This window comes from Somniosus microcephalus, chromosome 2, assembly GCF_052327205.1.
Source record: "Somniosus microcephalus isolate GS21.2 chromosome 2, FLI_Smic_1.0, whole genome shotgun sequence".
NCBI classification, from domain to species: Eukaryota; Metazoa; Chordata; class Chondrichthyes; order Squaliformes; family Somniosidae; genus Somniosus; species Somniosus microcephalus.
This window is the reverse complement of record NC_140988.1, coordinates 161,292,248-161,318,818: the sequence shown is the minus strand read 5'-3', so window position 1 is coordinate 161,318,818 and position 26,571 is coordinate 161,292,248. Positions and strand designations below refer to the sequence as shown.

The 26,571-nt window shown below is 44.3% G+C and overlaps 1 protein-coding gene across 2 annotated transcripts in view; it reads left to right on the top strand.

The window, feature by feature from the left end:
* Positions 1–26,571, top strand: part of clnk (cytokine-dependent hematopoietic cell linker) — a 284,911-nt gene that overhangs the window by 183,809 nt on the left and 74,531 nt on the right. For both annotated transcript variants that reach the window (XM_085965255.1, XM_085965246.1), the window contains exon 5: positions 21,829–22,006. In XM_085965255.1, coding sequence (XP_085821381.1) covers positions 21,829–22,006 — 178 coding nt within the window. The remainder of the gene's footprint in view (positions 1–21,828; positions 22,007–26,571) is intronic.

Genomic DNA, 26,571 nt, shown 5'->3' with positions numbered 1-26,571 from the left:
GTTTTCTGTTTTTTTTCCTTTTTTCCCCAGCGCTCAATCAGCCCGGCACCCTGCTGCAGTTCATTGGGCTGATCGGGCCGGACCGCCACTGCCATTAGGGGCCAGGTAAGTTGCTTTCCCTTGCAGAGCCTGCAGCAATAGCCCTTCCCTTTAAGGGAGGGAAGGAGCCTACCAAGGCAGCAGCACTGCACGGCCTATTGTACAGAGCTGCACACCTACCGCCCCGCCTGCTGTCTGTTGTGCTCCAGGAAGGAAGTGGAGCACTTTGATTTAGTGCTCCACTTCCTTCCTGGAGCACAAATCCTAATTTTTTTTAAGTTGAGAAATATTAGTGCCTGCCACTAATTTTTTCAACTTTTAAAAGTTAGTGCCCCAAATGGGACTATAATGGATTTCTCCCCCTTATTTTCCAAGGAGTATGTGACTTTCTTATTCTTCCTACCAAAATGTACCACCTCAGCCTTATCTATATTGACGTTCATTTGCCAATTACATGCCCATACTGCAAGTTTATTAATGTCTTCCTGTATTTTGTTGCAGTCCTCCACAGTATTAACTATACCCCTCCCCCCCCCCAATTTGGTGTCATCGGGAAATGCTGAAATTGTACGTCCAATTCCTGAGTCCAAATTGTTTATGTAAATGCTGAACAACAGTGGTCCTAGCACTGATCCTTGTAGAACACAACTTCCCACCTTTTGCTTGCCTGAGTAACTACCTCTAACGCCTACTTACTTTTTTCTGTTTTGTAGCCAGCTTGCTATCGATTTTGCTACTTGTCCCCTAATTCCACATGTTCTGACCTTAGTCATGAGTCTACTATTCGATACCTTTATGGAAGACCTTTTGGAAATCTAAATATATTATGTCAACGACATTACCCTTATCTACTCTTTCGGTTACTTCTTCAAAGAATGCAATAAGGTTGGTCAAGCATCACCTTCCCTTTTGAAATCCGTATTTCTGTTCATTGGACCATGTTCCCATGTTTGCATACATAACAACAGTGACTACATTTTAAAAGTAATTCATTGCACTTTGGGATGTCCTATGGATGTGAAAGGTGCTCTATGAATGCAAGGTTTTTTCTTTATACCTAAAGAAAGTCCATCCTGCTGCAATGTTGCATTTCTTTCTGATGGGAAACCTGGAGAAGCAGATCTGTCACCGAGGCTGGGATTCTTTCCACTTGGCACCAGATAACATTATAACCAATGCTTAATGTGTAGAATATTCTTAACTGGAAGTTCATCAGTGTTCTTTGTTGGTAGACTTGTTGTTTTTCCATTTGTTCTCAGGATGTGGGTGTCGCTGGCAAGGCCAGTATTTATTGCCCATGCCTAGTTGCCCTGTACAGCTGAGTGACTTACTAGGCCACTTCAGAGGGCAGTTAAGAGTCAACCATGTTGATGTGGGGCTGGAGTCACAAATAGGCCAGGGATTGGGTAAGGACAGTAGGTTTCCCTAAAGGACAAGGAACATAAATAGGGCTAAAAATTGAGGTCTTTTACACCACCCGTTATCAGCAAAATTTTGTGAAAACACAGCGGCCGCCACTCTTTCACCAGCTGGTGGTGCATCCCGCAGTATTCGCCATTTTCCGAGGGCCGGCAGCACTGCTGGTAAAAGCGATGTCCGTGGAAATTTAAATTAGGGAGAGGGTAGCGTCAGTCAGTGTACAACGTCGACTTAACATTATCCTTTCCGAACGTAGACCTCAGCACTGAGTTCAGCACTGGGTCCTATGCTCGCCATGAAAATCCAGCGTTCAGCAGACTCACACAGGTGCTATCAGCACCTCTTAAAGGGACACACACATTTTGCAGGTAAGTTTGCATTTAAGCTTTTGGACTGGATTTTTTTGATTTTACTGAAGTAGTAGCTTGGTGCAATACATGTCAAAAGTTTTTAAAGTGTGCAGGGAGTGAAGGGAGTGCTGCAGGACACTTGGAAAGCCTCGGATGGTAAAGGAAGGCCTCTGAGAAGACAGAAAATGCTGGAAATACTCAGCAGGTCAGGCAACATCCGCGGAGAGAGAAACAGAGTTCACGTCTCAGGTCGAGATGCTGCCTGACCTGCTGAGTATTTCCAGCATTTTATGCTTTTATTTCAGATTTACAGCATCCACTTGTAGAGGAAAGAGGAAGTTGCAGAAGAAGAAACAGAAGAGGAGGAAGCAGTAGGAAGGATGCAACCCAGACAGCCCCTTTCTGTCCGGGATATTCAGGATGGAATCATCCACCAGCAGTCCCAATGACCACAACCACAATTCCCCTTTCAACATTTGTCCCAGACCTTATCTTCCTTCTGTTACTGACCATCACAGCATCCTCTTGGCCACAATGCTGAAATAAAAGCCACCACAAAGCAAACTTTCCAATCCAACTTTATACATCTATCCATCCAATATGACATCAAGAAATCAACTCATCACCTTTATGCATTTCCTTAGTGACAGTCTTGTTTGTGCCTTTGCTTACCCTACTGATGTCACGCAGTGCTACCCCAGTGGCTGCAGCATGGCTGACTTTCAGTGGGGGACACTGCAAATGGCCTTGCTGGTCGACCTTGAGGAGCTGGTGGCTGGGAGAGTGAAATCGAGTGACGGTGTTGCTTCTTCACTCTTCTTCACTCTTCTAAACCGGTGCCAGGGTGAAGGACATCTCCTCTGGGCTGGAGAGAAACTTGGAGTGGGAGGGGGAGGATCCAGTTGTCATGGTCCATGTTGGTACCAATGACATAGATAGGACAAGGAAAGAGGTTCTACTGAGGGAGTATGAGCAGCTAGGTGTATCGATTTGTATGTGGGTTCAATGACGATACATTCATGAAAGAGAATGTCTTTTAATCTAAAGTTTGTTCAACTCTGTTAACAGCATTTACAGGAGACATCATGTTAGTGATCCATCTAAAACGAAACTGAAACTAAACTAAAACTGCCTCTCTCACATGCCCTCTGCTGGTCAGGCATAAATAATCAATACATGCAATTATGGTGGTAAGGCATCATAATCAAACAGGCAAATACCATCACTATTTGCTGATATCATTACATCTCCCTTTCTTAAAACAAAAGTATTTTACTTTTATCTAACAACATGTTTTCTTTGTATTAATCTGCATTTTAACTGTAACACTTAATGAACTTACATTATCATTATCATGATCAAGGTTTTTTAACCTTGTTTTGTGTGTTCACATGAAATATGTAAATACCTAGAACTTGAAGAAAGAATAAGATAACATTACTTCCTTCTATAACAAGAGTCCTTAAATTTGCTCAATGAGTCTCTCAGGAGGCTTCACGTGTCTTGAGGATTTTCTGATTGCTTGTCCTTGAATCTGAGTTGTTGCCTCAGATGATGGTTTCTCAGCTGTGTGATCAGGTTGATCAACAGTATCAGTCTTTTGACCTGCTGTGTGATCAGGTTGTTCAACAGTATCCGTCTTTTGACTTGCTGTGGCTGGTCCCATGAGAAGATCTCGACGATTTCTTCGCAGAACAGCACCCTCATCTGTCTGAATGGTGTATGATCTTGGTTGAACTTCACTCAGGACAGTTCCCTTCTGAGTCCATATGTTTGTTTTGTCTTTGAACCTTACTTGGTCACCAGTGTGGAGTTCAGGTAGGTTTTGTGTTCCTCTGTCATAGTAGTACTTTTGTTTTTCTTTCTGTTGTTCTTTGAACTTCCTCACTTTCTCCCCCTCTTTTGTTTTCAGGAGGTTCTCCGGGATGGGTAGGTTTGACCTTAGCCGACGTCCCATAAGGAGTTGGGCTGGTGACTTACCACACTCGAGCGGCGTTGTGCGGTATACAAGCATGCTCTGGTAGAAGTCAGTTCCACTGTCTTTTGCCTTGTACATCAGTCTTTTCACTGTCTGGACCGATTTTTCCACGAGTCCATTGGACTGTGGAAAGTGAGGACTTGACGTTGTGTGGACAAAGTCCCACTCTTTGGCAAAGTGTCGGAAACTTGCATTGTAAAACTGGGGTCCGTTGTCTGTGAAGACCTCGCTTGCCACGCCATGTCTGGAGAATATGGCTTTCATACATGTTATCACAGCATCTGCAGTGGTGGTGTACAGTCTACAAACCTCTGGATACAGGGAGTAATAGTCTGTGACGACAAGATAGTCCTTCCCTTGACATACGAATAGGTCAGCGCCTACCTTCTGGTAAGGTCTTTCTGGCGCTGGGTGTGGCTTTAGTGGTTCTACCGGACTGCTTGCTCGATATTTCAGGCATATTGTGCAGTTTGACACCTCATTTGTCACATCTTGGTTGATTCGTGGCCAGTACATCACCTCTCGTGCTCTTTTCTTACACTTTTCGATTCCCAGATGTCCTCCATGGATCCTTTTTAGCATCTCTCTTCTCAGACTCTTTGGGATAACTATTTTACTTCCTTTGTAGATGATGTCTTCGACCAGTGATAGTTCCGCCCTGCAGTTCCAGTACTCTGCTATGTCAGGTGAGCAGTCTTGCTTCATGTTGGGCCATCCATCCAAGATGCTTTTCCTCAGTCATCTCATTGTTTCATCTTTGTTTGTCTCAGTCTTTATGAGCTCCATTTTTGCATCTGCTATGGGCAGTGCACTTGTGATCATGTCCACGTAGGCGTTCACTTTTTCATCCATTTTGGTGTTTGCGGGCTCACCTGGGTCAACAGCTCTGGACAACGTGTCTGCTGTATACATCAGCTTACCCGGTGTGTACGCAACATTCAGTGTATAGCGTTGCAGCCTGATCATCATTCTTTGTATTCTAAGCGGACAGCTATTTAGTGGCTTCTGGAACAATGCAATCAAGGGCTTATGGTCAGTCTCTACACTGATTGCTTGTCCTGCCACAAACTGGTGAAATCTTTCACAGGCGTATGTGATGCTGAGCAGCTCCTTTTCTATTTGAGCATATCACGTCTCCGCGTCTGTCATTGAGCGCGATGCATATGTAATAGGTTGCCAGTAGTCATATTTTTGCAGAAGAACGGCACCGAGCCCACTCTGTGATGCATCTGATGATATCTTGATGGGTCTCGCTAGGTCATAAAACCTCAGAACTGGTTCCTCTGTGAGCAGTTTCTTTAGATCGCTCCATGACTTCTCATGCTCATGATTCCATTCCCATTCTATGTTCTTTTCAGTTAGTCGTCTCAGTGGCGCCATCTTTTCTGAGAGGTTGGATATGAATTTACCCATGTAGTTGATCATTCCATTAAACCTCTGCACATCCTTTTTGCATTGTGGCTTTGGCATATTCTCAATGGCGGACACCTTTCTGGGATCTGGTCTGATGCCCTCACTGCTAAGGATATCTCCCACGAATGTCAGTTCTGTCACCCCGAGCTGGCATTTCTCTCTATTCAGCTTCAGGTTTGTTTTCCTTGTTGCTTCCAGCACTTTTTTCAGTCTCTCGTCATGCTCAGTTCTCGTGGTTCCCCATACTATGATGTCATCCATTGATGTATCAACTCCCTCCAGGTGCTCATAGATCATATGGATAGTTTTGTGATACACTTCAGGAGCTGAGGCAATGCCAAATGGTAACCTTAGGAATCTGTATCTGCCAAATGGACTGTTGAACGTGCACAGCCTTGAACTTGCATCGTCCAGTTTCATCTGCCAAAATCCTGATGATGCATCTAACTTGCTGAAATACTTTGCATTTGCAAACTGTGACATGATTTCCTCACGTGTAGGAAGCTTGAAGTGCTCTCTCTTTATTGCTCTGTTTAGATCTCTTGGATCCAGGCAAATTCTGAGCTTTCCATTCTTTTTGTCCACAATGACGAGGGAACTCACCCACTCAGTTGGCTCATCTATCTTCTGAATCACGTTCAGGCTTTCCATCCTGTCCAGCTCTGCCGTCAGTTACTTTTGAAGAGCAAACGGAACTTTTCTGCATGGATGTATGACCGTTGGCATACTTTTATCTACTCTGATCGTGTGTTCTCCTGGAATGCAGCCTAGACCCTTAAATAGGTCGTTGTACTCTTTCATGAGTTCATCATAGACTGTCTCTCCTTCGCTTTCCACAACGAGGACTCTCTTTACGAGGTTCAGTCTCTCACAAGCTTTTAAACCTAGTATGGCTTGCACATCCTTTGGCACCACGATTAATGCTAGCGTGTGCTCTCTGTCCTTGTGTGTCACTTTGACAATGCATCTTCCTTTCACTGGTATATCAGTACCTGAGTATCCTGTCACTTTCACTTTTATTCCATGTATCTTTGGTCTGGGTCTAATTTTCTTAAAATCAGTCTCTGATATCACATTAACTTGTGCTCCAGTATCCAATTTAAATGGAATATGTATGTCATTCACTTTTAGTGTCAACATCCAGTCTCTTTTTTCTTCTTTGTTTTCAGACACAACATCTACATTGAACGCCTCTATCTCACTTTCATCTACTGCATGGACCTTGCTTTGTTGCGCTTGGTTCTTACAGCAACGGGCATAATGGTTGTTTTTGTTGCAACTATTGCATGTTTTACCATATGCTGGACACTTTTTTGGTGTATGCTGTGTACCGCATCGACTACATGACTTTCGATTGTCCCTTTCATTTTTGTTCGCTGGCCACGCCTCTTTTTTCACATTGGCGCTCTTTTTGTTAAACGGTTTGTGTCTGTTCTTACTCACTGCATCCACGTTGCAGCTACTGTCACTGAACAGCTCTTTTGCCTGCAACTTCACAGTCTCTGTAGCCCTACACAGTGCTATGGCTTTTCCCAGGTCTAGATCTTGCTCTCTTAGCAGTCTTTCCCTTAGACCATTATCTGGAATACCACACACCAGTCTGTCTTTTATCAGCGAGTCTGTCAGTCCCCCAAATTCACATGTTTTGCTTCGGTTTCTCAGTTCAGTCACATACTGATCAATAGTCTCACCCATTTTCTGTACACATGTGAAAAATCTGTGCCTCTCAAACGTCACGTTACGTTTAGGTATGCAGTAGGCCTAAAACTGTTCCATTATTTTATCTAGCTTCATTTTGTCTCCGTCAGCAGCGAATGTGAAGTTATTATACACCTCCAGCGCTTCATCACCCATGACATGTAAGAACACTGACGCTTTCATTTTATCACTTTTCTCGTCAGCTCCGATTGCTGATAAATACAACTCCAAACGTTGTTTGAACCTTCTCCAATTTTCAGCCACATTACCTGTCAACTGAAGCTTCACCGGTGGGTGTAAACCTTCCATTTTTTCACTTCGTTAGCTCTTCTCCAACGGTAAGTAACGATGTTCTCTTTTGGCTTGCTAATATGTGGAGAGCTGATTTAACTTCAGATTTCTCCTCTTCATCCCTTTCAATCACTTCTGACACCATGTATCGATTTGTATGTGGGTTCAATGACGATACATTCATGAAAGAGAATGTCTTTTAATCTAAAGTTTGTTCAACTCTGTTAACAGCATTTACAGGAGACATCATGTTAGTGATCCATCTAAAACGAAACTGAAACTAAACTAAAACTGCCTCTCTCACATGCCCTCTGCTGGTCAGGCATAAATAATCAATACATGCAATTATGCTGGTAAGGCATCATAATCAAACAGGCAAATACCATCACTATTTGCTGATATCATTGCACTAGGGGCCAAAGTAAAAAGCAGAACCACAAGGGTAATAATCTCTGGATTATTACCTGAGCCACGAGCAAATTTGGCTAGGGTAAATAAAATCAGAGAGTTAAATGCGTGGCTCAAAGATTGGTGTGGGAGAAATGGGTTTTGCTTCTTGGGACACTGGCACCACTACTGGGACAGGAGAGAGCTGTTCCGTTGGGACGGACTTCACTTGGCCAGTGCTGGGACTAGAATCCTGGTGAATCAAATAACTAGGGCTGCAGAGAGGGCTTTAAACTAATTAGTGGGGGGGAGGTTTCAAGAGAGCGAAAAATAAAAATGTCAGCGGAGAAGGCAATAGAGCAAGGTAGCAGTGGGGGAATTAAAAACCAGAGCATGTCAGGAAGGGACAGAATGTATAAAGATAATGGTAAAGTAGTAAAGGGGGTAAAAGCGGGAATAAATTGTCACAAAACATATTTTAAAGTTTTTTATCTGAATGCACGCAGCATTCGTAACAAAATAAATGAGTTGACGGTACAAATAACTACACATGGGTATGATTTGGTGGCCATTACAGAAACATGGCTGCAAGGTGACCATGACTGGGAACTAAACATCCAGGGGTATTTGACAATTAGGAAGGACAGACAGAAAGGAAAGGGAGGTGGGGTGGCTATGTTAATAAAGGATGGAATCACTGCAATAGTGAGAAATGATATTGGGTCAAAGGATCAGGATAGTGAAACGGTTTGGGTGGAGATAAGGAATCATAAGGGGAAAAAGTCACGAGTGGGCATCGTATATAGGCCTCCGAACAGTTGCAACTCTGTTGGTCAGAGTATAAATCAGGAAATAGTTGGGGCTTGTTGTTAGATCCATGTGTTAATGGAGACACGGAATGCAGGAGTTGATTTAACAAGTGTTTACTGAACAAAGTCTGGAGGTGAACTAACAACACAAGACGCTACACAGAGTTATATACCTGAGTGGTCACTACTGGTACTACAGTAAACAGGGGCTTCAAAAACATAGTTCCTCTTAAAGGTACATACACTACAATTCCTCCCCTTTTAGATAAATAGTACATAACATTTTAAGTTATCATTGAATAACATTTTTACAAGAACAATAATATACACATTTGCTGAAGTTAATCAATTACAAATTCAGTCTCTCTGGAGGCTTCCTGACTCGGTCTGGATAACGCCTCAGTGGTGTAGTAGGTTCTTTTGGCAAGGTCGATTCGGCTTCAATGCTAGTGTCAGGGTTATCTGGTTCCAGTATCACCGGATCGGAGGTAGATACTATGGGTATCTCTGCTTCATCACTAGGCGTATAGAGTTGTGGTGTAGGTTGTCCTTTTTCGGATGACTCTATGATCTGGTCAGCATGGCGCCTTATTATGCTTTCTCCAATGTCCACGGTATACATCAGTGGTCCTAGTCGTGTGCAAATAGTTCCAGGCTGCCATTTCTCGGTACGGTAGTCCCGGCCCAAAACTGGTTGACCTATCTGGAAGGTTCTAGTTGGCCTTTCATTCATGCTTTGAAATTGCCGGTTCTCTACATCCCTTCTGACGTTTGGCTTGACCAAATCCAGCCGGCATCATAGTCTTCTATTGAAAAACATCATGGCGGGGGTTTGGTTTGTAACCACATGTGTTGCATTCCTGTACGCAAACAAGAAGTTATCTACCTTATGTTGAAGATTTATGTCTTCATTACCCATGGCCTTTATGGCCGTCTTGAAGGTCTGGACAAACCTTTCAGCCAATCCATTGGTGGCGGGATGGTATGGGGCGGACGTGTAGTGCTTAACCCCATTGTTTTTTAAGAACTTCCTGAATTCTTCGGACACAAATTGCGGTCCATTATCAGAACAGGTCTGTTCAGGCAGCCCATTCCTGGCGAATATGGTCCTTAATACTGTGGTGGAGGACATCTTTATTACGTCCGGCCACTTGGAGTGTGCATCCACCGCGATTAAGAACATTGAGTCCATAAATGGACCAGCAAAGTCGATATGTACCCTTTGCCATGGAGATGAGGGCCACTCCCATGGATGTAGAGGGGCTTGTGGTGGGGCGTTTTGGACCTTCTGGCATCCTAGACAGCTCTTGGTCATTTCTTCGATGTCTCCATCGATACCTGGCCACCACACAAACGCTCTGGCTAAGTTCTTCATTTTCACTCCACCCAGATGCCCCTCATGAAGCTCCTTTAGCACTCTATCCTTGAGTTTGGGTGGAATCACCACTCTGGATCCACACATCAAGGTTCCTCGGCACACTGACAGCTGTTCTCTTCTTTGCGAGAATGCTGGCAACAGTGGTTCGCCATGTGCTGGCCATCCCTTCACCGTTAAATCGTAGACTCATGAGAGAGTCGGGTCATTTCGCGTTTCCTTTTCAATGGTAGAATTTGTCACCGGTAGACATTCCACTATGGTCGAGTGGAATATCTCCACTGGGTCCACTGTAGGCGCCTCTTCCACCGTTGGCAACGGTAGTCGCGATAACCCATCAGCATTCCCATGCTGTTTTGTTCCTTTGTACACTATGTCATATTGGTGTGCCCCTAGGAAAAAGGACCACCTCTGTAGCCTTTGCGCTGTCATAATGGGAACGCCCTTTTTAGGGTTGAATATGGAGATGAGGGGTTGATGGTCAGTCAACAAGGTAAACTTTTGTCCGTGTAGGTAATGGTTGAATTTCTTCACCCCCCACACCAGGCTGAGTGCCTACCTGTCGATCTGGGCATAGTTACGCTCAGCTGAGTTGAATGAGCGTGACGCAAAAGCTATCGGCCGCTCCGAGCCATCCGGGAATCTGTGCGATAATACCGCTCCCACGCCGTAAGGGGATGCATCGCACGCCAGTCTGATTGGCAGTGATGGGTTGTAATGAGGCAACACTTCCCTGGTCGTGATCAAGCCTTTGCAGTTATGGAAGGCACGTTTACAGTCTTCACTCCATTTCCAAACTACTCCCATTTGTAGCAGTGCGTTAAGCGGGTGCAGAACCGTCGACAAGTTTGGTAAAAATTTATGATAGTAATTTACAAATCCCAGGAACGACCTTAATTGTGAGACATTTTCAGGCGCTGGGGCCTTTACGACCGCTTCCATATTTTCAGGTGACTTATGCAACCCTTCTTCGTTAATGACATGGCCACAATATGATATTTGTTTCTGGAAAAATTCGCATTTGGGGCGATTTGCTCGTAGGCCCCGTTCTCTCAGCCTCGTGAGCACCTGCTCCAAGTTGGCAAGGTGCTCGTTGTCATTTTCTCCTGTTACAAGAATGTTGTCTAGGTAGCATTGAGTCCCCGGAATCCCTTGCAGGACTTGCTCCATAGCTCTTTGCCAGATAGCCTGAGCTGATGCCACTCCGAAAACCAGTCGATTGTACTGGTACAGGCCTTTGTGTGTGTTTATCGTGAGATACTTTTTAGAGGCCTCCTCAACCTCCATCTGTAGATATGCCTGTGCTAAGTCAATTTTGTTGAAACGTTTCCCTCTGGATAGTGAGGCAAAAATATCTTCTATCCTCGGAAGAGGATACTGTACCATGTGAAGAACCGGGTTTACAGTCACTTTGAAGTCCCCACAGATGCGAACTTTTCTCTGTTCTTCAGATTTATCATTATTCAACGTTTTCTTCATGACCAGGACGATGGGTGTTGCCCACTCGCTCCAATCTACCTTGGATAACACGCCTGCTTTTTCCAAATTCTCCAGCTCTGCCTCGACGGCTGGACGAATTGCGTATGGCACCGGCCTTGCCTTAAAAAACTTGGGAATTGCTGCATCTTCCACTTTTATTGAGGTGGTGGCGCCTTTCAGGGTTCCTAGTTCCTGTTGAAACACTTCTTTGGCGTTAGCCAAGATTTCTTTTAATCGTCCAGGTATGACGTCATCATCATTTTTTTTCTTACTGATCACCGTCAGTGCCTGAATGGAGTGCCAGTCTAAACGTATCTTTCTGATCCATTCACGTCCTAACAACGGTGGACCACCATCTTGCAGAACGTATAAATACAACTTCTGTATTTCCTTGCCGTTGTATACAACAGGCACCCTTATTTTCCCTCTGGGGTATACTTTCTGCCCCGTATATGTCTTCAAGACAATGGATGTGTCTTTCAAAGGTATATGCGGAAATAGCCGCTCGTAATCCCGTCGACTCATGACGGTTAGAGCTGATCCTGTATCTAGCTCCATTTTGACTGGGGACCCTGCTATCGTGAGGGTAACCCAAATGGTCTGGTAATCTTCTTTGGCAATTACATTATGTAATTTGAGACAGCTTAGTCTCTTGTTTCCGGAGTCGCTATCGCTCTTCTGGTCTTCCGAGCTACTGTCCGTCATCATTTGTACCTTTCTGTACTTTTCCTTATTGACCTTTTTACTGTCAGCGGATTTCTTTCCAGATCTGCATACACGTGCAATGTGTCCCATCTTTCCGCATTGCCTGCATGCTTTGTCCTTGAACCAGCAATCCTTCTGGTCATGGGTGGATCTGCCGCAGTGATAACATCTCTCGAAACCCCGTGTCATTTCATGGGTGCCGAAGTCCTGTGGCTTTTGCTGTATCTCTGCAGCTCCTCTTGCTGCTGCTTCGTATGATACAGCCACACTGAAAGCCTTGTCCAGTGTCAAATCTTTCTCAGAAAGTAGTCTTTTCTGTGTTCCTTCGCTTAGGAGACCGCAGACGAATTTGTCTCGTAGAGAATCTGCCAGTCCTGCCCCGAATTGGCAGTGCTTTGACAGCTTTCATAATTCGGTGAGGTAATCAGCGTTACTTTCATTCTTTTGCTGATTCCTCCTGAAGAATTTGAATCATTCTGCTATCAGCAGCGGTGTTGGGTTTAAGTGCTCCTGTAAGGTATCAACAATCTCCTTAAAATTCTTGTCCATCGGTTTGGCTGGAGTGATCAAGTTTCGTAACAGCCCGTATGTCCTTGCGCCCATCAGATTTAGAAGTACCGATGCCTTTTTATCATCCGCTACTTCATTCGCCTTGCAATATACCTCCACTCTTTCCACATATGTGGTCCAATCTTCTATATCACTATCGAAAGCAGTAATATTGCCAGTCTTCAGCATCTTGAAAATCTAAAATGGCACTTCCCGCGCTTTTCTTTCTTCCCCACCGAGTTAAGATGGCGCCTCCCGCGCTTTCCCGCCGCTGCCACTGCTGCCAACGCTGTTGCTGGCGATTTATTTATTTATTACTTTTTTAATGGTGACACACTACGGTCTTTGCGCCTCCCCAATCGCTGCTGCCAATGCTGTTCTCCGCGGTTCCCATTGCGACCTGCAGCTTTTCGCGGTATTTCTATTTTTTTTTTTATATATCGCTTCAATAGTTTCTCTGTTACTTGGAGAACCGTTCCCGTCGTGGAGTGGACCCTCTGGGACTTTCCCCTCCCTCTGCTCGGTCCGAACGCCGACCTGCTTTGCAGCACCGGCCGCGCCCTGAGTGCTCCACCCTCTCTCTCTCTTTGCTTCTGCTTCCCGACTCGCTGCCCGGCCCCGTTGCAGAGCCACCCGATCGAGCTCTAGCCCGCCGCAGCCCAGGAAGGATCAGTGCACTACCTGCCACCAGCCCGTTTAGCTGGGGAAACCACAGACTGGAGTCCAAGCCTGGCCCTCGTTTTTGAGTTTCTTCGAGTTATTTTTTTTTTTCTTGCTTCTGGCTTCAACCTTCATCTGAGGAATCGATCCCCTTGAGGTGCTGCCGAATTGCAGGTAAGTTTGTTTCTAACTCGTCGCCACTGTTAGATCCGTGTGTTAATGGAGACACGGAATGCAGGAGTTGATTTAACAAGTGTTTACGGAACAAAGTCTGGAGGTGAACTAACAACACAAGACGCTACACAGGCTTATATACCCGAGTGGTCACTACTGGTACTACAGTATACAGGGGCTTCAAAAACATAGTTCCTCTTAAAGGTACATACACTACACTTGTAATAAGGGAACAGCTATAATCATGGGAGATTTTAACTTTCATATTGACTGGACAAATCAAATTGGCCAGGGCAGCCTTGAGGAAGAGTTCATAGAGTGCATTAGGGACGGGTTCCTTGAGCAGTATGTTACTGAACCAACCAGGGGGCAGGCAATCTTAGATCTGGTCCTGTGTAATGAGACAGGATTAATAAAAAATGTCCCAGTAAAGGATCCCCTTGGAATGAGTGACCATAACATAGTTGAATTCCAAATTCAGTTGGAGGGTGAGAGAGTTGGATCTCAAACCAGCGTACTAAGCTTAAATAAAGGAGAATATGAAGGTATGAGAGCAGAATTGACTAAAGTGGACTGGGAAAATAGATTAAAGTGTAAGACGGTACATGAGCAGTGGTGTACATTCAAGGAGATATTTCACAACTTTAAAGAAATATATATTCCACTGAAGAAAAAGGAGGGTAAAAGAAAGGACAGCCATCCGTGGCTAAGTAAAGTAATAAAGGATAGTATCCGACTGAAAACAAGGGCATATAAAGTAGCCAAATCTAGTGGGAGGATAGAAGATTGGGAAGCATTTAAAAGCCAGCAAAGAATAACTAAAAGATTAATTAAGAAAGGGAAGATAGATTATGAAAGTAAACTAGCAAAAAATATAAAAACAGACAGCAAGAGTTTCTACAGTTATATAAAAAGAAAAAGGGTGGCTAAAGTGAATGTTGGTCCCTTAGAGGACGAGACCGGGAAATTAGTGGTGGGGAACATGGAGATGGCAAAAACGCTGAACAAATATTTTGTATCAGTCTTTACAGCAGAGGATATTAAAAATATCCCAAAACTGGACAAACAGGGGGCTTTGGGGGGGAGGAGCTAAACACGATTAAAATCACTAAGGAGGTGGTACTCGGAAAGGTAATGGGACTAAAGGTGGATAAATCCCCTGGACCTGATGGCTTACATCCTAGGGTCTTGAGAGAAGTGGCGGTGGGGATTGTGGATGCATTAGTGGTAATTTTCCAGAACTCCCTGGATTCAGGTAAGGTCCCAGCAGATTGGAAAACTGCTAATGTAACGCCCTTATTTAAAAAGGGAAGTCGACAAAAGGCTGGAAACTATAGACCAGTTAGCCTAACATCTGTGGTTGGTAAAATGTTGGAGTCCATTATTAAGGAAGCAGTAACAGGACATTTGGATCAGCATAATTTAATCGGACAGAGTCAGCATGGTTTTCTGAAGGGGAAGTCATGTTTGACAAATTTGCTCGAATTCTTTGAGGACATAACAAACAGGGTGGATAAAGGGGAACCAGTGGATGTGGTGTATTTGGACTTCCAAAAGGCATTTGACAAGGTGCCACACAAAAGATTACTGCACAAGATAAAAAATCACGGGATTGGGGGTAATATACTGGCATGGGTGGAAGATTGGCTATCTAACAGAAAACAGAGAGTTGGGATAAATGGTTCATTCTCGGGTTGGCAATCTATGACTAGTGGTGTTCCGCAGGGGTCAGTGCTGGGACCCCAACTCTTTACAATCTATATTAACAATTTGGAGGAAGGGACTGAGTGCAACATATCCAAGTTTGCCGATGAAACAAAGATGGGAGGGAAAGCAGTGAGTGAGGAGGACATAAAAAACCTGCAAAAGGACATAGACAGGCTAAGTGAGTGGGCAGAAATTTGGCAGATGGAATATAATGTTGGAAAGTGTGAGGTTATGCACTTTGGCAGAAAAAATCAAAGAGCAAGTTATTATCTAAATGGAGAGAAACTGCAAAGTGCTACAGTACAAAGGGATCTGGGGGTCCTGGTGCATGAAACACAGAAGGTTATGCAGGTACAGCAGGTGATCAGGAAGGCCAATGGAATCTTGGCTTTTATTGCAAAAGGGATGGAGTATAAAAGCAGGGAAGTCTTGCTTCAGTTATACAGGGCACTGGTGAGGCCACACCTGGAATACTGCGTACAGTTTTGGTTTCCATATTTAAGAAAAGATATACTTGCTCTTGAGGCAGTTCAGAGAAGGTTCACTCGGTTGATTCCGGAGATGAGGGGGTTGACTTATGAGGAAAGGTTGAGTAGGTTGGGACTCTACTCATTGGAATTCAGAAGAATGAGAGGCGATCTTATCGAAACATATAAGATTGTGAGGGGGCTTGATCGGGTGGATGCGGGGAGGATGTTCCCACTGATGGGTGAGACTAGAACTAGGGGGCATAATCTTAGAATAAGGGGCTGCCCTTTCAAAACTGAGATGAGGAGAAACTTCTTCACTCAGAGGGTAGTAAATCTATGGAATTTGCTACCTCAGAGAGCTGTGGAAGCTGCGACATTAAATAAATTTCAAACAGAGATAGACAGTTTCCTAGCTGATAAGGGAATTAGGGGTTACGGGGAACGGGCAGGGAAGTGGACGTGAGTCTAGGTTCGGATCAGCCATGATCCTATTGAATGGCGGAGCAGGCTCGAGGGGCCGTATGGCCTACTCCTGCTCCTACTTCTTATGTTCTTATGTTCTTATGTTCTCTTCCTGTTTTTGGTCATGGTGTGGAGATGCCGGTGTTGGACTGGGGTGGACAAATGTAAGAAATCACACAACACCAGGCTATAGTCCAACAGCTTTATTTGAAATCACAAGCTTTCGGAGCGCTGCTCCTTCGTCAGGTGAAGTGACGAAGGAGCAGCGCTCCGAAAGCTTGTGATTTCAAATAAAGCTGTTGGACTATAACCTGGTGTTGTGTGATTTCTTACATTCTTTTTGGTCAACCACTGGCTGGGCAGGCTGCATTTCTTGGGTGTGTGAAATAAGGAAAGCAAAAGGGTGAAGTTGTGGTGAAGGAAGGGCGGGAAAGCAAGAGGTGCAAGCGAGAAGGAGGATAACCTGTCAGGATACCAGAATTTTGCATCCTTTCAACCCTGCCCCTGCCAAGAGCTCAGCCATGCCCCTGCCAAGAATGGCCAGCACCATCTCCTCCAAGGGGGTGAGGTGAAGCTAGGAACGGGAGTTGTGCTTCGTGATAGGTACAGATTGTTGGTAGGTGAGTGATTGCGGGGTGGTGGGGGGGATTCGTGCATTGAGAAGCGTGTGAGGCTAGTGGTGCAGTTGGTAGGAGACGGCTTTTGAAGGTGCATTCACTGACCTTGACCAGTGGTCTGAGGTCATGAAGCTTCTTTGGACACTGGAGCCAGGTGGTGGGGGCAACACTGCTGGAAGTGATGGCCTCAATGATCTGGTCCCACATCCTTCTTTCTGGGAGGCCTGCTGGCCCCTGTGGGTAGAGGACCTCTCTTGTAGTGTTGATCCCCTGCACAAAGCTGGAGTGCTGCGTGCGAGATCCTGGGTGCTAAGCCATTTGTGTTAGTGCTGATGCACTTTTCCCATTTTTTGAGGTGTGGAAGGGCATTCAGCTTTAAGAGCTGAAGACTCCCATTTGGGATATTTTTTTTCTAATGTTTATTTTTTTATGGGCAGTAGAGATGTGAGGGCTTAAAACAGCATTTTTTTTATTTCATTTTTATTTTTATCAGTTGAGAAGGCATTGCCCTTTTAAGCAAACGACAATGCATTGCCCTTTTAATATCCCACAATGCATAGCGAAATCATAGCCTCGCTTCCAGAGGCTGTTGGAAGAAGCAACACCGCTTCTGGGCGCCACATTCAGGACTGATGTCGGGACTAACGCCACCAGGAGGGTGTTACACAATCAGTTTAATACTGGGCTAACAATCTTTAGTCCCCAGCGCAAATTTTTCACTTCTACCTGCATCACCATTTTCGACGGCCATTAATCTGCGGCCACGGTGTCACTGGCAACTTTCGTGTTGCAGTTGAATTTCTAGGCCATAAACTGCACAGTTATACTCCAGCCATACTCACACTTGCAGGCCCTTAAACTATAGTTCGAGCCAACCTGTATCTAGGTTAGTGCTTCGGTAAGTGCTGTGTTTCTACAGGGAGTGAGTGCGTAAAATTATTAAGCAAAATCTGTTTGTATGGATAAGCCGGAAGTTTAGTTTGAAAAATCTTTATCATAGTGGCCCCAAAAATCCACAGGAACAATCCCAGCAATGACATCGCGATCATGCCCCCTCCCACCGGCAACCTCCATCACTCACCCTGGCAGACTTCCCAGAGTCCCCTAGTTAGCCTGCCATTGGTAAGCCCCCAAATTACTAGAGGCATATGCAAGGATCCCGCCATTGTAAAGATGCTGGAAAGTCAACCAAAGGCCGACTAGCCTCAAGCCTTGTTGATATACCACCTCCCTGGAAAAAGGAAATAGCTGTGTCCTCAGCCCCCCATGACAAATTAATTAATATAGAATACACTTGTGAAACAATTAAAGAAACCCATTCTTTCTTTTATAACGGGCTACTTTTAACATTTTTTTAAAAAATTGACACCTTTTTTGGGGGGAGTCGGTCCACAATTCTGACCTGGAGCCCCAGTTGGGCACTAATTCCATTAGTTGTCAGGAAGATACACCTGGTCTGACCAGGCATACCTCCGCCAACCATACACTGGGTGTTACTGATGGCACAGAATACAGGAGCTCCCTAATGGAGCGTCACCATAGCTGGACCCTCCCTCTCCCCCTGCTATGCTGATGGCATGTTTGGGGCAGGTGCAGACCTAGGGCTAGAACCTGGCGTATTTGGGTGCTAGCCTAAATTCTGGCTCCCGCCAAAGTTAGGGCAAGTGTACTCCAGAATAGCTGCAGATTTTTGAGGGCCAGTGTTAGGTTCTGTGCATTTCAAACCCCATCTGACTTTTTAAAAAAATGCTTCAGATGTAACCCTAAATTACAATCTTTCTCTTTGAAATACTGATCTACCTGCTATTCCTTGCCAGCCTTTTCTGCTTCTATTTCAGGTTTCCAGCTTTTGCAGTTGTCCTTTTACTCCAACAGATAAAGCTGGATTCATTTTGGTCTTTTAGATGCAGGAGCCTGAAAAACCCTAATGATCATTAATTGTTAGTGAAATCTAATGAGGAAAGGATGGGATTTCTTTGGTTGTTTCACCAATGCTCTTCTATATTGATTCATTCTCCACTTCACATGAGTGAACAATGGGAAGAGTTGGCTGTGGTTGTGTTTCTCATCTTAGGGGAGGGGAATTCCTATTTGAAGATGATGAAGATTTAGTTCTATTTGCACCTCCCTTTTTGCAAATATGGTACAAGTTGGAAAGAATTACTCTTCAAAGGGCTAGATTGATCACCAATTCATACTCACTGGGAAGAAAATCTAGCCCATATTTCTATAGGAAGTGTGTTCATTAATCTGCTACTCTGTATTAAAACATCCTTCCTGTGGTAATTGTTTCCATGTTACCGCTTATAAAGCAATATCTAAAAATACACCACCCGACTGATACACAGGAAATGACTACCTTCCTAGGTAAATAACCTACAACTCTCATACAATGGCACTTGAGCACTACAGTAATGTTTAAGCTAATGCATACTTCATGCAGCCTTCAACCACGTAAGTTTTGTAACAAAGCATCATAATTAAAATATATACTTTACTTGGGATTTCCTCTGTTGTCAGAAATAAGGAAATACATGAGCCTGGAAATGACTGTGAGTGATGTAATCATGCAGATGCTTAAATAAATGGATTAACGCCTCTGTTAAAATAGCTGAATGAGGAATTGATGTGAGCACACTGTGCCCACATGCTATATTGTTTACAGTCATTCCCAGGCTGTAAAATATGTTTTTTAAACAATTGCCCAAAATTCTCAAAAAAATAGCTCAGTATTATAGAGTCATAGAGTTATACAGCACAGAAAGAGGCCTTTCGGCCCATCGCGTCCGCGCCGGCCATCAAGCCCTGTCTAATCTAATCCCATTTTCCAGCATTTGGTCTGTAGCCTTGTATGCTATGGCATTTCAAGTGCTCATCCAAATGCTTCTTGAATGTTGTGAGGGTTCCTGCCTCTACCACCCTTTCAGGCAATGAATTCCAGATTCCAACCACCCTTTGGGTGGAAAAAGTTTTTCCTCAAATCCCCTCTAAACCTCCTGCCCCTTACCTTGAATCTATGCCCCCTTGTTATTGACCCCTCTACTAAGGGGAAAAGTTCCTTACTATCTACCCTATCTATGCCCCTCATAATTTTGTACACCTCAATCAGGTCCCCCCTCAGCCTTCTCTGCTCCAAGGAAAACAACCCCAGCCTGTCCAGTCTTTCTTCACAGCTGAAGCGCTCCAGCCCAGGTAACATCCTGGTAAATCTCCTCTGCACCCTCTCCAAAGCAAGCACATCCTTCCTATAGTGAGGCGACCAGAACTGCACACAGTACTCCAGCTGTGGCCTTACCAGCGTTTGGTACAGCTCCATCATAACCTCCCTGCTCTTATATTCTATGCCTCGGCTAATGAAGGCAAGTATCCTATATGCTTTTTTAACCACCTTATCCACCTGTTCTGCTGCCTTCAGGGATCTATGTACATGCACACCAAGGTCCCTCTGATCCTCTGTCTTTCCTAGGGTCTTACCATTCATTGTGCATTCCCTTGCCTTGTTAGTCCGTCCAAAATGTATCACCTAATACTTTTCAGGGTTAAATTCCATTTGCCACTGTTCCACCCATCTGACCAACCCATCTATATCGTCCTGTAGCCTGAGGCTTCCCTCCTCGCTATTTACCACCCCACCAATTTTCGTGTCATCTGCGAACTTACTGATCATACCCTTTACATTCACATCCAAATCATTAATGTAGACCACAAACAGCAAGGGACCCAGCACCGATCCCTGCGGTACCCCACTGGACACAGGCTTCCAGTCACAAAAACAACCTTCCACCATCACCCTCTGCCTTCTGCCACTAAGCCAGTTTTGGATCCAATGTGCCAAGGCACCCTGGATCCCATGGGCTCTTACCTTCCTGACCAGTCTCCGATGCGGAACTTTATCAAAAGCCTTACTGAAATCTATGTAAACCACATCCACTGCACTACCCTCATCCACACACCTAGTCACCCCCTCGAAAAATTCAATCAAAATGGTCAGACATGATCTTCCCCTGACAAAGCCATGCTGGCTATCCCTAATTAATCCTTGCCTCTCCAAGTGGAGACTAATTCTGTCCCTCAGAATTTTTTCCAATAATTTCCCTACCACTGATGTTAGGCTCACTGGCCTGTAATTCCCTGGTTTATCCCTACTACCCTTCTTGAATAATGGTACTATGTTAGCTGTTCTCCAGTCCTCTGGCACATCCCCTGTGGCCAGAGAGGTTCTGAAAATTTGTGTCAGAGTCCCTGCAATCTCCTCCTTTGCCTCACATAGTAGCCTGGGATACATCTTGTCCGGTCCTGGGGATTTATCCACTTTTAAGCCCGCTAAAACCGCTAGTACCTCCTTCCTCTCGATGCTAATATGTTCAAGTATATCACAGTCCCCCTGCCCGATTTCTATGTCTACATTGTCCTTCTTCATAGTGAACACAGATACAAAAAATTCATTAAAAACCCCACCTACATCATCTGGCTCTACACACAGCTTGCCACTTTGGTCCCAAATGGGCCCTACTCTTTCCCTAGTTATCCTCTTGCCCTTAATATACTTATAAAACACCTTAGGATTTTCCTTTATTTTGCTCACCAGTGTTATTTCATGGCCCCTCCTCGCTCTCCTAATTTCTTTTTTAAGTATCCCCCTGCACTTTTTATACTCCTCTAGGGCTTCCTCTGACTTTAGTCCTTTGTATCTGCCAAAAGCCCCCCTTTTTTTTCTAATCCATTCTCGTATATCCCTTGACACCCAAGGTTCCCTGGGCTTGTTGGTCCCACCCTTGACCTTTACGGGAACATGTTGCCATTGTACTCTCTCAATTTCTTTTCTGAAAGACTCCCATTGCTCCGATGTGGATTTTCCTTCAAGTAGCTGATCCCAGTCCACATTGGCCAGATCATGCCTTATTGTATTGTATAGAAATTTTTATATGAAGTGCTATTTTTGTGAGGGGGGGGGAAATAATGTATGATTAGAATATTTGTTTCCAATATATGAAGAGCTAGGTTCTACTGCCACAAAGTTGCGTTTGCACCAGGTAAGAACCAAGGAAAAGTAAGAACCAAATACAATTAATACTAAAAACAGATCTGACCTTGTACCTGTGGTAAATTGCATCATATGATAACAGAAATTCTTGTCAGTTCTTGTGTCACCATGTAATTTTAGTAATGTAGCAGATTACTAAGAAATACTATAAACCAATATATAAAAGACTGCTCATTTTTTTCATGATTAACTTGTGTTACAGCCAGACATTAATGTAAGAATGATGACTGACAGTGACTCGGAATATGAACAGCCTACTGCAGATCAAACGGAGCAATCTGACTCCGATTATGAATATGTAGCTTCTTCCAGTCTAGAAGATTTACGGCATGTGAAAATTTACCCTGCTAAGCCAATGAATATGCAATCAGTTTATGCAGGTAACCATACAGGACTATTCAAGCATTTTCCTCTTTTTTCAATATCCTAATTACAGAGCTGCTGTGCTGACAACACACAAAAAAGACCATTGTTTGGACTAATTTATTATCATCCAACATAAAAGTCAGTGCTCCTTTTGCATACACAAATGAGATAAATTTGAGCCGATGCACAAGAGAATTTTGTTGTGATATGCTGCTATGAATGGCTCAGTAAATATATGCATGACATGGTGCAATACTGAGGCATATCGAGCAGGCGTGGCCAAAGTTTGATCCCCAGTTTGAGCTGAGAGGAGTGACCTGAGTTAGGGAGGCAAATAAAGCGGGGCACAATGAGCCGCACTGTCTCCAGATTAGAAAGAGAAAAAGTCCGCTAGACATCTTGCTTCTGATTGCATCTAACGAGCCCTGCCTAAAAGTGCATGTATTTGGAGGCAAGTAATACAAGATCTATGTGATCTCCTAGATGAGTATCGATCACCTAAAGGGGTCAGAAAAGAATTTTGAAGATTTTTTTCTAATTAGCCTGGGTTTTTAATTTGGGCCTGCATTTGCAATCAGAGGCTTCCTACGGGGCGGATGCCGCCAATCATCAAAAAATGTATGCATTTACCTGCATCTCTCCTGGTAGAAATGCGTAGAGGCCCACGTATCCCTGGGATCATGTGGGCCAGCCCAACCAATGAAAGAAGAGGAATTCCCATTCATGCTGATTGGAGTTCCATACGTACGGAACTGTCATAAGAATGAATGGGGATGACTTACAAAATACACGAACACATGAAATAAAAAAACATTTAAATTACATATATAAAATTAATTAAAATGGCATTTAATTAAATATTTTAAACAAAAATTAAATTTTTTGAAAACAAATGTCTGTTTTAACAGGACTAAATATAAACTTACATTATTGGACAGGACTTTTAATGTATAAGTGAGTGAAAAAGATTTATTTTTCCAGTTTTTAAAACTCTTATGCTGGGAAAAGCAGGCCTTATGCCTGTTTTCACCAGGCGTAAGATCCACGACCTTTCAGTGGGCAGAAGTTGTGCAAAAAGCGCAATCTCCAACCGCAGAGGCCCTTTTCCCGGGGATACGGAAGATCTGTCAAGAAAATTCTTGATAAATCGCAAGTGCCAGGTTTCAGCGCATGCGCTTCGCATGCCTAAACCCGGCACTTGCGCGGCCCCTACGGGCACATGCGCACCTCATACGCACCCATAGGGGTCGCAAAATACAACCCCTGGTTTTTCTTCTCTCTCTACATGGCTCTGGATGGGTGGGGAGTGCCTAATCATGATATATAGGGCATCACTGTAGTGTATGTGCCTTTAAGAGCCCCAGGTGTGCTGTAATGCCGGTAATGGCCACTCGGGCTATATAAGCCTGTATATTGTGTATATCCGTTAGAACCCCCCGCAGACTTTGCTTAGTAAACACCTATGAACCAACTCCTGTCTTCAGTGTCTTTATCAACACACGGACACTACAGTGGCACTACAGCGGGCAGCACGGTGGCATAGTGGTTAGCACTGTTGCCTCACAGCGCCAGGGACCCGGGTTCGAATCTGGCCTCAGGTGACTGTCTGTGTGGAGTTTGCACATTCTCCCCGTGTTTGCGTGGGTTTCCTCCGGGTGCTCCGGTTTCCTCCCACAGTCCAAAGATGTGCGGGTTAGGTTGATTGGCTATGATAAAATTGACCCTTAGTGTTAGGGGGATTAAATACGTGGGGTTACGGGGATAGGGTGGGATATGTGTTGGTGTAGGGGTTATGGGGATCGGGTGGGATATGTGTCGGTGCAGGCTCAATGGGCCGAAATGGCCTCTATCTGCACTGTGGGGTTTCTGTGATTTCTGTGAGTGGCGATGAAGTGGAAACGGACTTACCTGCAATTCGGCAGCACCTCCAGGACATCGATTCCTCGGGCATCCAGAAGACTCAAGAAAGTGAGAGAAGCTGTGGTTTCACCAGCTGGCCAAGCTGGTGGCAAGTACTGCGCTAATCCTTCCTGGGCGTCAGGCTGGGGCTCCAGTGGCGGGCTCTACAGCTGAGACAGGTAGCGAAATCGGAGGCAAGCAATAACGGACTGGGAGGGAGCACTCGGGAGATGTCCGGCGCGGCAAGCAGGTCAGCGTTCAGACCTGGAGAGAAAGTCCCGCGGGAACGAGTCTCCAACTGTAAACAAATAAAATAAAATAAAAACAAAGAACAGAAACCGCGGGAAACAGCGTTGTCATCGGCAGCAGCGGCGGGAAAGTGCGGGAAGTGCCATATCTTTGCTGCTGAAAAGCGCGGGAAGCGCCATATCTTTTCTGAAATGCCTAAGTCTGGCAATATTGATGCTTTTGATAGCAAAATAGAGGATTGGACCACATACGTGGAAAGAGTAGAGGTATATTGCACTGCAAATGGAATAGAAGATGAAAAAAAAGCTTCAGTACTGCTGAACCTAATGGGCGCAAAGGCATACGGGCTGTTACAAAATTTAATCACTCCAGCCAAACCAAAGGACAAGAATTTTAAAGAAATTGTTGATACCCTGCAGGAGCACTTAAACCCAACACCGCTGCTGATAGTGGAATGATTCAAATTCTTCAAGAGAAATCAACACAAGAATGAAAGTAACGCTGATTAACTAACCAAATTAAGAAAGCTATCAAAGTACTGCCAATTCGGGGCAGGACTAGCAGATTATCTTCGAGACAAATTCATTTGCGGTCTCTTAAGTGAAGGAACACAAAAAAGGCTGCTTTCTGAAAAAGATTTAACATTGGACAAAGCTTTCAGTATGGCTGTATCATACGAAGCAGCAGCAAGAGGAGCTGCAGAGATACAACAAAAGACACAGGACTTCGGCACCCATGAAATGACACAGGGTTTCAAAAGATGTTATCGCTGCGGCAGATCCACCCATAACCAGAACGACTGCTGGTTCAAGGACAAAGCATGCAGGCAATGCGGAAAGATTGGACACATTGCACGGGTATGCCGATCTGGACAAAATAAATCCACAGACAGAAAAAAATTAATCAATAAAGGAAAGTACAGGAAGGTACAAATGATGACGGACAGTAGCTCCGAAGACCAGAAGAGCGATAGCGACTCCGAAAACAAGAGACTAAGCTGTCTCAAATTACATAATGTACTTGCCAAAGATGATTACCAAACCATTTGGGTTACCCTCATGATAGCAGGGTCCCCTGTTAAAATGGAGCTAGATACAGGATCAGCTCTAACCGTAATAAATCGACGGGATTACGAGAGGCTATTTTCGCATATACCTCTAAAAGACACATCCATTATCTTAAAAACATATACGGGGCAGAAAGTATACCCCAAAGGAAAAATAAGGGTGCCTGTTGTACACAACGGCAAAGAAATACAAAAGTTGTATTTATACATTCTACAAGATGGTGGTTCACCGTTGTTGGGACGTGAATGGATCAGAAAGATACGTTTAGACTGGCACTCCATTCAGGCACTGACGGTGACCAGTAAGAAAATAAACAATGATGACATCATACCTGAACGATTAAAAGACATCTTGGCCAACGCCAAAGAAGTGTTTCAAGAGAAACTAGGAACCTTGAAAGGCATCACCGCCTCAATAAAAGTGGAAGATGCAGCAATTCCCAAATTTTTTAAGGCAAGACCGGTGCCATACGCAATTCGTCCAGCAGTCGAGGCAGAGCTGGAGAATTTGGAAAAGGCAGGCGTATTATCCAAAATAGATTGGAGCGAGTGGGCAACACCCATCGTTCCAGTCATGAAAAAAGCATTGAATAATGATAAATCTGAAGAACAGAGAAAAATTCGCATCTGTGGAGACTTCAAGGTGACTGTAAACCCGGTCCTTCACACAGTACAGTATCCTCTTCCGAGGATAGAAGATATTTTCGCCTCACTATCCGGAGGGAAACATTTCACCAAAATTGACTTGGCACAGGCATATCTACAGATGGAGGTTGAGGAGGCCTCTAAAAAGTATCTCAAGATAAACACACACAAAGGCCTGTACCAGTACAATCAACTGGTTTTTGGAGTAGCATCAGCTCCAGCTATCTGGCAAAGAGCTATGGAGCAAGTCCTGCAAGGGATTCCGGGGACTCAATGCTACCTAGACGACATCCTTGTAACAGGAGAAAACGACAACGAGCACCTTGCCAATTTGGAGCAGGTGCTCACTAGGCTGAAAGAACGGGGCCTACAAACAAATCGCCCCAAGTGCGAATTTTTCCAAAATCAGATATCATATTGTGGCCACATAATTAATAAGGGTTGCATAAGTCACCTGAAAAAATTGAAGCGGTCATAAAAGCCCCAGCACCTGAAAATGTTTCACAATTAAGGTCGTTCCTGGGATTAATAAATTACTATCATAAATTTTTACCGAACTTATCAACTCTTCTACACCCTCTTAATGAACTTCTACAAACAGGAGTGATTTGGAAATGGAACGAAGACTGTAAACGTGCCTTCCATAAATGCAAAGACTTAATCACATCCGAAGAAGTTTTGGCTCATTACAACCCATCACTGCCAATCAGACTGGCGTGT